The following is a 15,505-nucleotide window of genomic DNA, read 5'->3' as shown; positions in this document are numbered from 1 at the left end:
CCTGCCACGCATTTGGGAGGGCCACCAAGGTCGGGGCATCCCAGGGGCAGGGCAGGAAGTGGAAAGTTTCATTTTGGTGACGTGTGCAAGGTGAGAAGATTGTCTCTAGCATATACATGCAAAGAAGTAAGTTTCCAGGAGCTAAGGATCATTTTTTATTTTCTGCTGAGATAGTGAATGCAGGGTTTGCAGGGAATGACAGAAGACTGTGGTTCTGACTGGTTAGCATTTAATACAATCAGGTCTTAAATAAGAAGCCGTGAACATAAACATTTAAATCCAAATATATAATAAATAATCATTAAGTTATAAAATACAGAGTTCATATTGAAACTAAATTCTCAGATGCAACTGTCAGTACAACAGATCAATAACACAGATAATATAATAATGCTACAGTTCTATGCAGTTGTCTGAAGAAGACACCTTCAGCTAAAATGGTAGACATCCTGAATCATTCCCTGAACTCCCGTGACCTACAGCAGTCTCTTCCTTCCTTCCTTCCTTCCTTCCTTCCTTCCTTCCTTCCTTCCTTCCTTCCTTCCTTCCTTTTTTTCTTTTGGAACATTTTCCTTGTTCCCAAAGTGAGTATTGCTACAAATTCTATTGAAATAATGTTGATTGATTGAACATCAGATTTTAGTAGAAACTGTTACTCAGAAGTATGGTCGGATGCTCCTATAGGAACATCCAGAATTTTAGCAACTCAGAGACACATAAAGCTCTTTTTTTTAAAAAAAAAAAAAAAGGCAAACTAGCCCTTAGATATTAAGTCCAACAGCCTTATTCTACCAGGGAGAAGTAGAAACCCCCTAAATGTAAGCAAGTGCTATGACCAGCAAGACTGCAGGTGTCCTGCCCGACTACCTGCAGGTGACCAATAATGCTATGGGTTAGCCTCCCAGGGCTTTTGAGGGCTGGCCTGGTCTTGCACATGGAGCAGGGGGCTCTTTCTGTCCAGCTCCTCACCCTGAGTGTGCCGATGCATTGCTTTCTTGGGGTGCCGCGAGCCCCTCTGCCCAAGGCTTTGAACTCGGGTTAGTGAAGGCTCTTAGTGAACACCCACTAAATTACTTTTACTTTGAAGGTAAAATCTCTGGTCAAACGATTGCAACAGAGATTTATTAACAGTAAACATACCAAAATAAATATATTATTTTAAATATAAAATCACAGTGTCAAAGAAGTCAACAGCTAGACAGCCAGAAACAAAATATGAAGACTCCCTCAGGCCACGTCAGCTCCGTGCCTGGTCTCCAGCTTCCCCCACAGCCCGGCCCGCACCCTGCACATGGGGGTGGCTCTCTGTGTACAGTGTGGCCATTGCGCACCTGCCTGCCCGATTCCTTTGCAAGAGCATCTTCAGTTTTAAAACAGAGTACCTTGTTGCTGCTGATAAAACATCTCATGGAGATTTAATGACACGGTTGATTCCTAACTTATCTTTTAGAACTATAAAAATACTTGTTTTTTAAATACTTTTTAGTGGATCATTCTTCTTCTCAGCATAAAGCATGTCCCATACAACATCTTGTTGCACACTCCCAGCCATTTTAACAATAAGTGATTCTCATTTAAACAATAAGATACAGCCTGACACAGGACACAGCCGGACGGGAGCGAGGGCGGAAGGCAAGTGTAACTTCAAAGTACCTTTTGGATGAGTGACTTCAGTCTTTCTAGGAATCCTTTGGGTGGTTTTTTCTCGTAAGATTCACATATTCTCAAATAATGCTCTAGCAACAGTTTTCTTTTTCTAGAGTATCTGACTGCCTGCTCGAGCAAGCTGTGGAATTGATATGAAATGGAGGAGCAGTTGCTTGTTTTTACCGCCGAGGTCGGGCGACGGGCACATTGGTGGCCAAGTCTGTGCTCGGTGCGGATGGGAGCCCTGGCCTCCCCGTTTGTATCCTGACTTTGATCGTCTACAGGTGACTGAATCTGCCTTAGGTAAAGCATGCAAACACCGGTTGTCTGTCATTTTTGAAAGAAGAAAGAAGAGGGAGCGAGACCGCATTGGGCGTTTGGAGCGACCAGCTCTGCCCCGAGCAGCGGCCTCGGCCGTCTGGGAAGGGAGCTGCCTCGAGCCCGGCCGCAGGTCCGGAGGCGGCGGCCGGCCCTCCGGAGGCGGCCCTGCCATTCCCCAGGCCCAGAGTGTTAGCTTATCGGGGATTCGGGCTGGGACTGCGCTGCTAAGCCCACTGACAAAAAAGACAGCAAGTCTCTCATAAATACATTCACATTATGGCATTTAAATATCTGATCTATCCCAATAAGGAAGTAAGAGTTTTTGTGCAGCCATCTGGTAAAGATATCCCCTGGCACATAAATAAATTATATATTTGTATGTTAGACATTCTGTGATAAAAAGTAAACTGTTCAGGTACACATTTTTAAACACTCAGTTTTCATTGCATTGAACAACTAAAGACTTCAACTTTCCATTTTGACTCTACGCTTCTGTATATTTCAGCTTGAATGAAGGTGTGTAACTTTCAGGTTATGATTTTGAGAGGCCTCATTCTTGTGGTAATCAAGATCAAAGTTAATAGAAGATCAGTAAATTCCCAAACTGTATTTTTGGTTAAAAATTTTAAGCCTCTGCCCAATCAAGAAATGTGATAGTTGGATCAGGAAGCACAAATTTTAGAAGTCATAGAAACCCATAGCATAGGAAACCAGATTCTAATGAGCAGGCAATTCTTTCAAGTTGAACAGACACATATTAAACTGGAGTATTGCACAGTGACGAGGGGGAAACCGTCCCGACTTTGAACCTGGCCTGAGTTTTCCTCCGCTCACTGAGGTGCTGTGCGTGGGGTGCCAGGGTGCGTCTCACTGCCGTGGTGGTGCCTGTCCCGTAGTGTCCAGCTGCCGGCGGTCCTTGGGAACCTGCCCCTCCCAGGCTCTAGGACAGGTGCTGGTGGATCATCTGTGGAGACAGCAGACTGTGAGCGAGCACCCTGACCTGGGACGCAGTGGGGCAGGAGCGAGGGCGGAAGGCCAGTGTGACTTAAGGGTACCTTTTGGATGAGTGACTTCAGTCTCTCTAGGAATTCTTTGGGTGGCTTTTTCTCATAAGAATCACATGAAGGGCACATCTAGAAATCAATGAAAAAGTAACATTCTTCTTTAATACTCATTTCCTGCTGAATAAAGCATTCATGGAGAAGATGCTTTTTCAGGTTAGAGACATAAGTCACGTTCACTGAGGAAATGCGTAGAATTGCGTAGAATTGTTCAGTGGTGTTTGGAGGTGCGTCCTCCCAGTGATTTTTTTGTTTGCATTTATGTTATTTATACTGATTGGTAATTTGCTTTTTCTATACCTAATATATCACAGACATGTCCTGTGTGTTAAATATTCTTCAAAAATATGATACACTGTGGTAGCTTCATATTCCAACACAGGATTGAACTCTTAACTATCTTTGGACACATACTGCTTCTAATATTTCACTGTTTTGTCCAGTGCTTCAAAGAACATCTCTGAATAGTTTTTCATATACATCCTTGTTTATTTTATTGGATAAATTTCTAAAAGTAGAGTTAACTAAATTAAAGGGAGGAAAATTTTTAAGGTTTTTGATGTACATTGTAAAAAGTTACTTGTATTCACACAGAGCATTTTTTACCATTATTAGGCCTTAAAATTTGTTATTGGAAAAAATAGAATTTCCTTGTTTTAATTTCCATGTATTTGATGACAGGAAGAATGAACAGTTTTTCATATATGAATTGTTTATATTTCTTTTTTTGAAAAAATGTCTTGGTCTGTGCACTCTACTCTTATTCCTGTGGAGATCCACCCAGCAGGCCACCGCTGGGCATTCCACACCTGAAATGCCAGTCTGACGTGTTGGTGTGCGCTCTTACTGTTTGCAGGGCACACATCTCTTAGCCTGTTCATGGTCACTCTCCCAGCTGGCAGGGGATAGTGTTTAACTGGATGCTTCTGGGCTTAGTGCCAGCCTCACTGTTCTATGTGTCTTCGGTGCTGGATCAAGGCCATGCTCAGCTCCTTTCCTTCTGAGGAGTGTGTGTGTATGTGATACACTTAACCAGTACAGGTAAAGTAGGCCTCAAAGGCCAATCTTACCTGTCTCTGTTTCTGTCTTCTCCCCGTGCTGGTGGGGGGCAGTGTCCGTGTCAGCTGTTTCGTTAGCAGGCCGATTATCTGCTCATTGTCCCCTGCGTTTGCTGACTTCAGTTGGACCTTCTGGAAACAGGAAAATGCCGATCGTTCACAGTGTCTCTGAAAGAGAAATAATTTGTAGATGGGTGAATGAAAGTTGCTCGTAAAGGAAAAACGTCCTTCCCAATTCTCTTTTGCACTTGTGTGACAGTGTCTTGGGTCACACTCGCTACAGTAGATGCATGAGAATGTCAGCTTCACGTCCCGCTGAACCTCTGGGCTGCAGAGAAGGGGGGCGCTTGCCCTGCATTCCTCCTGCTCCCCAAGGCCTCCGAGGGTGGGTGGTGGGCAGGGGTTCATGTTTGTGAGAAAGACTGGGTTGGGTTGTAGAACGAACACGTTTCTTAAATTGTGAGGCTCTAGCAGTCACACTGGTGGAGGCAGCTTGATGTGAGTTGTGCTGTGCACTGTGATGTGCACAGAGGTACCTGAGAGCAGCATCCTGCGTGGTCCAGCCCCTGGCTTGTTGCTCATGCATGCTCAGTAAACGTGTGGAGTCAGCAGATGTAGCAGGTGAGTTACGGCCCCTGCTCTGGGAAGGGAGCTGGGCCCCTTCCTCTGGAGGCTGTGCTCTCATCTGGGATTCAGTACCCTGGCCACAGACCACACCTGGCTTTTCTAAAGTGCTATTCACTCTCCTAGGTCAGAAAGGGTAGGATTCTGCCTGAGTCAAGCAGCCCAGGAACAGGCTGCACACATGCCTGGCCAATGGGAGGGAGGAGGGCTCCTCAGGCGGTGAGAGGACGGTCGGTTGTAGCCTCAGAGAACGGGGAAGGGGACAGAAGGACGACCAAAACGGGTCTCTCAGTTTAGTGAAATAACTAGTGACCAGGGAATAAGTCAAAACCTCAGAAATTGCACTGCAGATGAAATGAATCTATTGGAAGAACAAAGTTTATACTGACCTGTCAAAAACATTTTAATGCTGACCTAAGACCTTGTATCCACATTTCTTTTTTCCTTCGGCGAGCGCGCACCTGTGACACTACCGCACCTCCGAAGCTGCGCGGCCTGTTTCACCCCTGTGTGTGTGGGAGCCGCCACCACACCCCCAGAAACCTCAGCCTGTCGGTTGCTGCCAGGCCGGTCCCGTTCGCAGCAGCACTCCCTGCGTTGCTCCAGGACAATCAGCAGAAAATCGCATCTGGCCTGCTTTGCATTTTCCAACCCATATGCACACAGTGTGGATGTTGATTAATAACATGCATCTTAAGACACAGCCTACCCGTCTTGCTTTGCATACTGGCCCCAGCAGAGAGGCGCCTTGTCTGGCTTCCTCAAGTCAGAGCCGCCTGCCCCTCGGGAGGCGAGGTGGGGTCCTGTCCATGTTCGCCAAAACGCTTATTTAATAGAAACTATTTATAATTGTTAATTATAGCACTTTTTTTCCTTGAAAACCACATGTTCTTGTTTGTTGAAGTTTTTTCTTTTCTCCTCTTTTTGACCACAACCGGCTTAACTTACTGGAAAAAATAATATTCATATTTAAAGAGGTAAATTTTCCAGCTGAAACTGAAAATGCTAACTGCCTCATCTGTGCTGATCTGAGAAACCAGCATTTCTCACAGAGGCCCATTTTGCTGAGTTAACATTTACATGGGTGCTGAAAGAGAGCCAGCTTCCAAAGAAGGAGAGGGGCCCCATCAAACAAGCCCCCTGGGATATTGCCAGGAGCAGTCAAGGCCAGTGATGACACCTTCCAGCCTGGACGCCACAGCTGGTGCTGGGGGTTGGGCTCTTGCTCCTGCCTTTCTGTGTCCAGAGGCTACGGGTCTGGCTTTGTGCTTCCTGCAAGCCTCAGAGCAGTCCCTGGTGGTGCATGGACAAGACACAGAACTGCTGGATTGGACTCCAGATGCACACCAAAGGCAGCCTCGGAGGAAAAGAGATGTCGGAATGGCCCGCTTGTTGCAGCGAGGCCATGCTCGCTGTAATAAAAGTGGCCGTGAAGGGGAGTAGAGAGAAGAACCTGTCCAGGTGGCCCTGCCACTTGTGGGGTTTCCCCGATGACCCCAAATTCTTGTGCAGCTTTGCCACCTGGGAACAGAAGTGTAGCTTTCCTGGGCTGTGCCTGGGGGTAGCGAGGCTTGGTTCCCTCATCCTTTAAGATGGGGACTCAGTTGTCCTTTGCTAGTTCTGCTGCACAGAGGGAGCAATGGGAGTCAAAAGCCAGAGTAGCCAGCACCCTGTCCCCAACCCAAGAGTGGTCAGGCAAGGGGGTTCACAAGGCCTTGTCATTTTACAATTGACTAGTTGAAAATATTTGCCTTCTTATAGCCTATTTTTAACCTACTTACTTTTTTTTTTCCTGAAGAAAGCCCTGACCATTCACACTGGGAAGTCTTGCTAATTGAACAAAATAACCTTTGTCCCACAGAAAAACTGGGTTCGAGTCAGGGCATCACCACCGTGGCACTGCTAACACTTGGGACTGGGTCTCTCTGTGCTGCTGGGGCTGTGCCTTCTAGAATGTTTGGTAGCATCCCTGGCCTCTGCCTGCAAGATACCAATAGAACCACCCCACCCCCCGCCCTGCCTCACAACCCCACACACAACTGTGAAAGCCAAATATCTCTCCAGACACTGACAGATATTTGGGGCGGGGCATCGGGGGGCAAAATTACCACCAGTTCAGGACCCCTGGTAATGATTAGAAAGAGAAAGAAAGACACCTCTGAGATTAGAGGTGAATCAGAGATCTTAGATAATGACTGCATATCAGTATTTGCCTGTAAAATTTACATGAATTTATTTTCAATTTTTTAAGTCTTTTATAGACCCCGCTTCAATGCTAGTCCTGCAAAACTCAATGTAACACTGCAGTGGCCTTGAACTCTTTTCTTCCTTCCCGATTTGCTAGCGCAGCTCAACGATCTGAGTTAGACCATCACTCACCGGCATCATAGCCAGAGTGCTTGGTCAGATAACCTCACCGATAGGGTCTCACGGAGGCAAAGTCCTCTCGTTGCGATGTGAGATAAGAAGTAGCTCTCTTTGACAAAGCTCACAGAGAAAGTGCCCACGAGGCCAACTCAGGCTAGAAAGTAGCACGTCTTTCTTATTCTCACTTTACAAGTTACAGGCTGCAGCGTGAAACTCCAGAAAGAGCTCTAACCACAGCAGTTAAACAAAGGGCATGAGTTGCTGAAAAAAGTTCTGTTTTGGTAATTAGAATGTTGATTAAGACATATTCTTACTTATTGAAAAAGCCTTTCCAATAAACTGAACGCACTACTTTCATTTTAGACGCTGCTTGTTAGAAAAGGCCCCAGTAAACAAGAGTGGTTAGGTTCAGAGCTGGAGGGCGAGCTTTGGAGGAAAGCAGGCATTGTGACTCACTCACTTTCTACACTTTTACACATAGTCATTTACGGTCATTGTTTTCTCTGTGATGCGTCCTCACAAATCTCCCCTCTGTAACGTCCTCATTACTGGCAGCACTTGTGGAGTTACTCTACTTTCTGCAGGTGAAAGTCTGTGACAATGAAAAATTTCCCCAATTGCGTTTGCATCCTTAGGATGACATGTCTGAAGACTAAGTGAGGATGTGGCAGGGCTTGAATGCTAGGCCTCGTCTCCTCCCGGCCAAATGGATTGAGATGGCTGAAGAGGATGGGTGAGTTGCTAAAAATGGTCCTTTCTAAAGACCTCACCAGAGGCCCGAGGACTGCCCCTTCCAGGCCAGTATATGGGGCCCTGGGCCGCAGGACGGCCTTCCCATGCATGCTCCGTGCCTCTCCTGTGCTCCAGTCTTCCTTTTTCTTCTCTCTTCCTCCCTCCCTCCCGTCCTTCCATCCTTTCTCTTTCTCTCTCTTCTGATCCAGTCTTCCTTTTCTCTCTTCCTGCCTTCCTCCCTCCCATCCTTCCATCCTTTCTCTTTCTCTCTCTCTTCTGATCCAGTCTTCCTTTTCTCTCTTCCTGCCTTCCTCCCTCCCATCCTCCCATCCTTTCTCTTTCTCTTCCTTCCTTCCTAATTATTAAAAGGTAAGTTCTGCTTCTTGCTGTGCAGGTCTAGATTTCTTAGCAGGGCTACCAGAGGGCTCTAGAACTCTCATGCATAAGGGCCCTGAAAACCTCACTAGTGGGTCATTGTTCAGAAACTGCTCACAATACAGCTTATTCATCTCGCCAGTGCTACATGGGTGTACTCTTAGAGACATTTGGGGTTAAATATATATTTTCTAAGGTATGTAGCATTTTATTGGTTGGCTTGGTTGGTAAATTAATGAATACTTGACCAAAATAGAAAAAACTGTTTTCTCAATTATTAAATCTCCAAATTCATTGAAAGTAAGTATATTCCTAAACAATGACCTTAATGCCTTTCTTAATGGGATTTTAAAACTTGTATCAAATGTATCTTCACAAATAAACGCAACTGGTCTTACCTTCACATCTTCTGGAGCTGGCAGAAATTCAGGGTCCTAGAGCAAAAGAAAATTAATTCTGAGTTATTTTAAGTCAAAAAGCTTTTTTTTACATTCATATAAGCATATCCTTCAGACTGTCTTTTGACAAGTATGGCCTTACCAAGTCATTCACGTAATTTTCCAGCTGATCAACAACATCAATAAGTTGGCGCAGTCTAACCAAGAGGCGATCCTGCCTCTGCAGGCTGGACTTGCGGGCCACTGTCCCTGAGAAGAGGACCATCAGGCAGAGGACTATGCCCTGCATGGTGCCAGGACGGGGTCTCACAGGCGCCGGGAGAGCCAGACCTCGGTCTGCCTTTTCGCCTCGGTTTGACTGTGAGCAGGCTGCCAGTAGGGCTGCGTATTTATTCATCCTTCAGGGAGAGCTAAAGCCCTCCCATCGCCGCCTGGAAATCTTTGTCAAGTGGATGAAGGTGAGTAACCCTTTTTCTTTTCCACTGGCTAGGTGTGCGTGCGCTGATGCGTGGGGGCAGGGATGGACCGACTCCACGGATGAGCTCCCTCTGCATCTCAGACAGGAAAAGGGAGGCACGCGGTGAATTCCAGCCTTCAGCCTGAGCTGAGAGGGGTGCGTGGTAAACAGTAGGTGCGGCAAGACTTCAAAGGAGTAAACAAAAACACTTCACTTGCTCGCTCTCGCCACCTCCCCTAGCCTCTCACCTGCTCCCTCCGACAGTCATAAGGACACTTCAATAATGACTAAGGTGGCCACGTGTGCTTTCTCACAGGACTTTTTCTTATGGTAACAATGATGCTGTTTGACTGATATCACCCAGTATTCCATCTAAAAGGTAGGAGGAGAGCTACCTTTTAGGAAATTTTAAATATCGGGGGTATTTTTAAAGTTAGCAAGAATATTTTAGGTTCTTAATCAGGTTAAAGGGCTTAGAGTACAATGAGCTCCCAGCTCTTCACCAAAGCGTCCTCAAATAGCATTTGTCTTGGCTTCTAGCACGTTATGTAACAGTGTGCCTCATACATGGGATCAGTGGTTCTCAGGGGCTGCACAGGAACGCAGTGGAGGTGTCCCACTGCCTTCCTTTGCAAAGCGCCCCCCAATGTCCATCTCTTCTGCGTGTGCTTCTGCCCAAAGAGTGAGAAGGGCCAGCGCTCCTGGCCAGACTGATATTTGTTTTCTCGGCGAGCAAAATTGAAAACACCCATACATAATTCTTTTTTGCTCTTTGCACAGTGTTACATCTTTCTGTCCGATACCATTTCCTCTGGGTGTATGACAACACATTTCTAACCGTGACCGGGTGGCGGTTAATGAGAGCCCCCAAGTCCAGGAGTGTTTCTCTCACGCTCCTCTCACTGTGGCTCTGTCCCCACCACTCTTGATATTTGAGGAAGCTGCACAGGCTGCTGTAGCCACAGCCAGTTGGGTCTTACAAACTGAGCTCCTGACACTAGCCATTCCTCACTCCTCTGTCTCGTGACATGTGTGCCACTGTCCTTTGTTCTAGGACTTTAGCCAACACAACTTGGAGTGTGGACTGGAGTTGCTTTATTAAGGGTTGACTGTAATCTTTTGGTTGTAGAACATCTATTCAGGAGGCTTGGGCTGGTCCTAGAGAGTAGGTAAGACATCTTGCTGCACGAGCCAGGAGTCCTCCCTGTAACCTGAGGTCCTACAGGGAGGCTCTGTAAGCTTCTGGAACTTGCAGGGACTCGGGTTCCCTAGCGCTGGGCACCCGCCCCCACCTGTGTCCTTGTCGCACAGCTCCCCTCGACTGCCTGAAGAGTGTGCGTCTCCTTGTAGATACTAACCACCGCAGTTAAGAGCTCAGTTTCTAAACCAAAGTACTAGAGTTCAAGCCCTGGTCCTGACAACCAAGAGCACACGTATGACCCTGGGCATGTTCTTGCAAAAGGAAGCAAAGTCTAGAATCTAATCATAGGGTTGTGGTGAGGCTTAAATCTGAAATAGGCATTCCCATCAAGAGGCCTCAAGGACAGCTCAGGATAGAGTCCCAGGAGATCAGTGTGCTGAGGCCGAGGGGTGGAGGAGACTTTCTGGAAGCCTGCAGAGGCTGAAGTGATGGGTGGGAGGAGCACAGGCAGGCAGGTGTTCGAGCAGAACGCACGGCGTGGTGTGGCCACACTGCCTGTCTTTCAGGCTGAGGGGTGTTGGGGGCTGGGGAAGAAAGGAGGCTGAGATTGGTACAGCTGCTGCATGGCTGGTACGGGGATGAACTGTGGGATGAAGTGTTTCCAGAAAGACTTCCCAGTGTAACACGTCTTCCTGGAGCTCAGGAGCTTGCTTGGACTGATGGTGTGTTTTGAACTCATGACGCAGTTTGCATTTCACTTGAACTTGTCACTATGTTGAGAGGCTCCTGAGAGTGGGAATAAGGAGCCCAGATTTTTCTGAGCTGTGTACTCTCTGCTTAGTAATATTAATCTTATTGGTGCCTTCACAGCACCATTTAACTGGCATCTGACTATTAGCTTTTTACTCTTCAGACTGTCAGTCCTGCCATATGCTTGTATTGAAGATGAGATTTATTTCAATGTGACTCATATACCAGGGAGGAGTTTGGGCGCAACCAGAGGGCTCGTTTGCTTCTGCAGTTTCTGCTGCAGGAAACCCTGGGGGGATGCAGAGCCCATCTCCAGCTGATCTGGCCGTGCAGGAGCACTGAGCACGCACAGGCCTCAGACTCCCGCCAGCCACCCTGCCACCACGTGTGTGACGAGCCACAGCTGTCCATATCTGCTGGCACACCTTCCCCCCAGGGGACCCTTGCGTGCCACCTCTCAGCAGCTCACAAGCTGCAGCCTTCCTGAGCCAACTGCAGGTCTCGTTCTGGATGAAGTGCCTTACTTACTGTAGTCTTTCTATATCTCTTAACCATTGAACGTGTGAAACGGCTGTCTTCTGATTAGGTGCCTGCCCTTCTTTGTGTGTGTTTTTGAGTGAAGGGCCCCCACCCTGTTGCCCCATAAGCTCTGTGGTCATCACAGTGCAGTTTTGTGCAGTGTGGCGTTAGTCAGAAAGTATGCCGCATGGGAGCGGAGTGCTCTGAGTGTTGTCTGGACGTGCTCACACTCAGGCCTGAAGAGCAACTTGCTACATCCCGGTGAAGAGTGGGACCAGGATAAAGGGTTTATTTTGAGGATGGAGAGAAGAGAGGGTGGTGGAAGAAGGGGCAGCGAATGAAAAACAAACGGCTGCTTTCCTACTTCTACACACAGGCCGCCTGAGCCCCGATGTTTGAAGCCCTGTGCTCAGCGGCTTCGGCACGTGCACGTGAGCAGCAGCCCCAGGCCCTGTGTGCCAGGGACACTGAGGGGCCGCTGTCTGGCCGAAGCCACAGGGGTACAGCGAGCACCCTGCCTCCACTGGGATTCTGTGTCACCTGGGTACCATGGAGCGATGCGGTAGGTCCCCCACATGCATTCTCTCCTGGATAAGAACCCGGGTGGTCACCACGATAGCAGGAAACTGTAGTCAGCTCCTCACTGGGATCCGTGGATGTGTTTCAAGAGTTTTCTCTGATGGTCTGTGCTCACAGACCAGCTGCTCTGGCAGGAAAGGGCTGGGGGGGGGGGGCGCGGTGCAGGGCTCGGGGGGTCAACATCCGCACGTGAGCACTGCTGCTTCATGGTTTTGCAGGCGGGAAGCTGGGCCAGGTCTGAAACTGCTGGGTGCTGCCTGTGCCCGACAGCCTTGCCCTGTCCTCACAGCTCTTCTTGAGACCGCTGCGTTTCGGTAGTCACTCCCTTTGGCCCTCGTGCGCAGGCACGCATAGTCTGTGTGGCAGACTCCGGGGAGAGAGGCCTCCGGTGCTGAGGGTGATGTGACGTCATCGTAACATGCACCACTCCTGTGTACCAAGGGCATTCCAAGGGGCCGCTTGTCTCCGGGCAACTGTGACACTCATCAGCGAGGCTAGAGGTTAGCTATCTTCTATTCCATGACCAGCAGGCACAGAGGATGGAGGGAAAGGATGGGAAGATCCACAGTGTTCAACCAGGTTCCAGGTGAGCGCACACCACAAACTGGGACAAGTACCCCAGCCACCTCTCTGGTGTCGACCATCAGAGACACCCCCTCTCTCTGGACTCCCAGCCGCCCTTGGGTGACTGGTGTCAGCCTCGCCAGTCTTGGTCCTGCAGCTCCCCACTCACAGCCACGAAGATCAGCCAGTGCTGGCCTTTGCTGCACCCTCTTCCTACGGAGGCTGCTGAGCTCTTGCTCCCGAGACCCTCCCCGAGTTCTTCCAGGGCAGCCGCGCAGCAACCACAGAGAGGGTCTGCGGCGGGTGTGCTCCTTGCCCTAGACACTTGCGTCTGTTCCCAGGAAGGAGGATCATCTTTGGAAAACAACTGCTTTTCATTGTTATGTTTATAAAAGTTATACACATGTGTCATAAAACAAAGAATTCAAAGAACTTACCATTGTATAAGGTAAAAATAAAAATGCCTCCCTTTTCTTCTATAATTTTTACTCCCTAGGGATGCTCTTGAGAGTTTGCTGTGTATCATTCTATACTCTTCTGCTGTGTACATAGGACAGTGTAGAGGAATATAAGTGCATATGGAGATTGAAGGAAATAGGTTCCTGTCTGGAAATAAAGATGTGTAGAAAATGACAGATAACAGAAAAACGTTTTTTCACATAAAAAATTTCATTTCACCACGAAGGTGCTACCACTTCCCTCTGTCGCTTGATAGTACGTCAGTGTCAGCAGCACACACGGGGCACCCACGTTGGCCATGGCGCTCAGACACAGGCATGCTGTCCACGTGTCTCTGCCACAGGCCCTGCTGCTGGGGGCACCCTCAAACATTGCTGTCTTTAAGCCCGTGGAATATATTTCTTCTAGGTACGTAGCCCACGTTCCCTTCCTGAGTGGAAAGAGCGCTTCCTGTTAAATTGCTGGTAGAAGTGGCCAAGCCGCCCTGCAGTTACCCAGGCTGGTGTGCGCTCCTGCCCGAAGCATTCTCGTTCCTCCTCTGTCCTCATCGCTGGATTAGAAACATGTTAAATGTTTCCCAGAATGCTAAGGCAAAGCAGTCTTTCTCCTTCGGTCTGTCTCTCTGGTCCATAGTTGGGTCTAGCACATTTTCCTGTCTTTGGTGTCAGTGAACTCCCGTTTCTGCAAACAGCATCCTTCCTGTCCTTCGCCCGTCCATGGGGTTGTTTCTCATTCCCATGAATGGTAGGTTACATATGCTGAGACGATTCTCTCAGTGGCATCGTTTGCCGTACAGAGGTTCTACGTTTCTACACTGTTGTGTCTGAGACTCTTCCACTCCATGGCATGGAGCCCTGCTTAACGTCAGAAATGCCTCCCCTCCCGTGATGGCAAATGGCAGAGACTGGCATGGTGTGCGCCTCTCGCCTACAGAATGCTGATGCCAGGGGAACTCGTGTGTGGATTGACGTGTCACCCATCGCAAGACTAGCTGCCTACTTTCTGAAAAACTGTAATTCCTATATGGTGGGGCACGATTTAGCCTGTTGATAGATAATGGCCCTTGCCTTGGGGTCTGTGGGCCCCCTGAACACCACTTTTAGAATGAAGTTTTAGAATGAAGTTGGCTGTGACATAGGGTTATTATGCCCAGTAACAATCTCATACCACATTCAGGGACAGGGCACCAAGGGATCCTGACATGGCCTCGGAGCCCTCCGTTGTCAGTTGTGCTCACTGCACTTTCAGTGCTGTTTAATTGGACTTGAACTCTTACAGAGTATAGCAGGTCTGTAACTGAGAGCAACCATTAACCCAGTGGAGGCAGGAAACACAGACCGTGAGCTCACTTTGTTCAGTGAGCTCAAAGGCTGCCCTGAAACCATCCTTTAAATGAGCCCACCACACATGAGGCTCACCTCTGCCGCTAGGTGAGGCGCAGGTGCAGCGGTCTCCCCGCTGGGAGAGCACCTGGGACCCATCGGAAAGCTGATGGGAACACCTGTTAGAGCTGACCCTTCCAGAGCTACGTGCCCTGTCCACCTTATCTCCTTTACAGCAACAATGTGAAAAGTAGAACCATGATTATCTCTTCTCACAGATGAGGAAACGAAGGCACACAGAAGTTAAGTGACACAGCAAAGTGATGGGGGGACAGGGTCGTTCCTGTAGAGCCAAGCCCTTTGTCCAGACCCAGTGCCACTGGGCACGATGGCCTGGCCTGTGCAGTTCGTGAGGCCCCAGGAGGGCTTAGATCGCGATGGCAATGAGTGTGTAGGAGGTCTGCGGGTAAGAGAGTCCAGTAGGCTTGTTCCTGGTGGTGTCCAGGGTGCAAATGTGTACCTTCTCTGTGTTGGCTGAGTAATCCGCTTCTAGCCTGCTTGGGGCATCTGATGCCCTTTTCTGTACTCTAGCCAGTGACAGCCCGGTCCCAGGTACGAGCTGGCGGCATTTGCTGGCATTTTCCATCCATGAAAGGAGAGGCTCTGGCAACCATTTGGGTCTTGAATGTGAGTCACGTGGTAGTGAGTAGGCTCCAACTCCTGGTGACCCCGTGGACGCACGATAGCCAAGGCGCCCTGTCCCCATGGCCCTGCTCTGCTCTTGGAGACTCAGTTTTTGGCTCCTTTTACGGAGTCAGTCCGTCTTGTCTTTGGTCTCCTCCTTTCCCAGCATCCTTCGCTTTCCCAAAGACCCTGCCTTCTCACGATGTGCCCGAAGTAGGGCAGCATTTGTTTGGGCATTTTGTCCTCCAGGGTTGTTTTGGGCTTAGTTGCTCTGGGACCCACTTGTTTGTCTTTCTGGTGGTCCAGGGTCTCTGTTGAGGAAAACACCACATTTCTTGAATAACACAGACAAAAACAATCACGAAATCAACTGCTGTGACAGCTTAATGGCCAACATTTGATTAAGTTACTTGCACTTGTTTAATCAATTATTATTGGTTTGCCGTG

General features: G+C 48.5%; 1 protein-coding gene across 1 annotated transcript; it reads right to left on the bottom strand.

Moving 5' to 3' along the window:
• Positions 1-326: 326 nt before the first annotated feature.
• IL21 (interleukin 21) lies at positions 327-9,107 on the bottom strand. The gene is made up of 5 exons (XM_037058582.1): positions 8,726-9,107; positions 8,584-8,619; positions 4,100-4,255; positions 3,024-3,101; positions 327-2,932 (listed from the first exon to the last, which is right to left on the bottom strand). Exons 1-5 carry the CDS (start codon positions 8,978-8,980, stop codon positions 2,909-2,911), a joined length of 549 nt encoding a protein of 182 aa, XP_036914477.1. The 5' UTR covers positions 8,981-9,107; the 3' UTR covers positions 327-2,908.
• Positions 9,108-15,505: the final 6,398 nt, after the last annotated feature.

Source organism: Sturnira hondurensis, unplaced genomic scaffold (assembly GCF_014824575.4).
Source record: "Sturnira hondurensis isolate 20B ecotype Veracruz unplaced genomic scaffold, ASM1482457v3 Scaffold0010128, whole genome shotgun sequence".
NCBI lineage: Eukaryota > Metazoa > Chordata > Mammalia > Chiroptera > Phyllostomidae > Sturnira > Sturnira hondurensis.
Note: the sequence above shows the minus strand (reverse complement) of the source record. Positions and strands in the feature narration are given on the sequence as shown.

Coding starts and splice junctions, on each gene's coding strand:
- IL21 (XM_037058582.1), bottom strand. CDS start 8,980: ATGAATAAATACGCAGCCCTACTGGCAGCCTGCTCACAGTCAAACCGA. Junction 4,256..8,583: donor CAGCTCCAGAAGATGTGAAG/GTAAGACCAGTT, acceptor TTTCTCTTTCAG/AGACACTGTGAACGATCGGC. Junction 3,102..4,099: donor GAAGACAGAAACAGAGACAG/GTAAGATTGGCC, acceptor ATTGATTTCTAG/ATGTGCCCTTCATGTGATTC.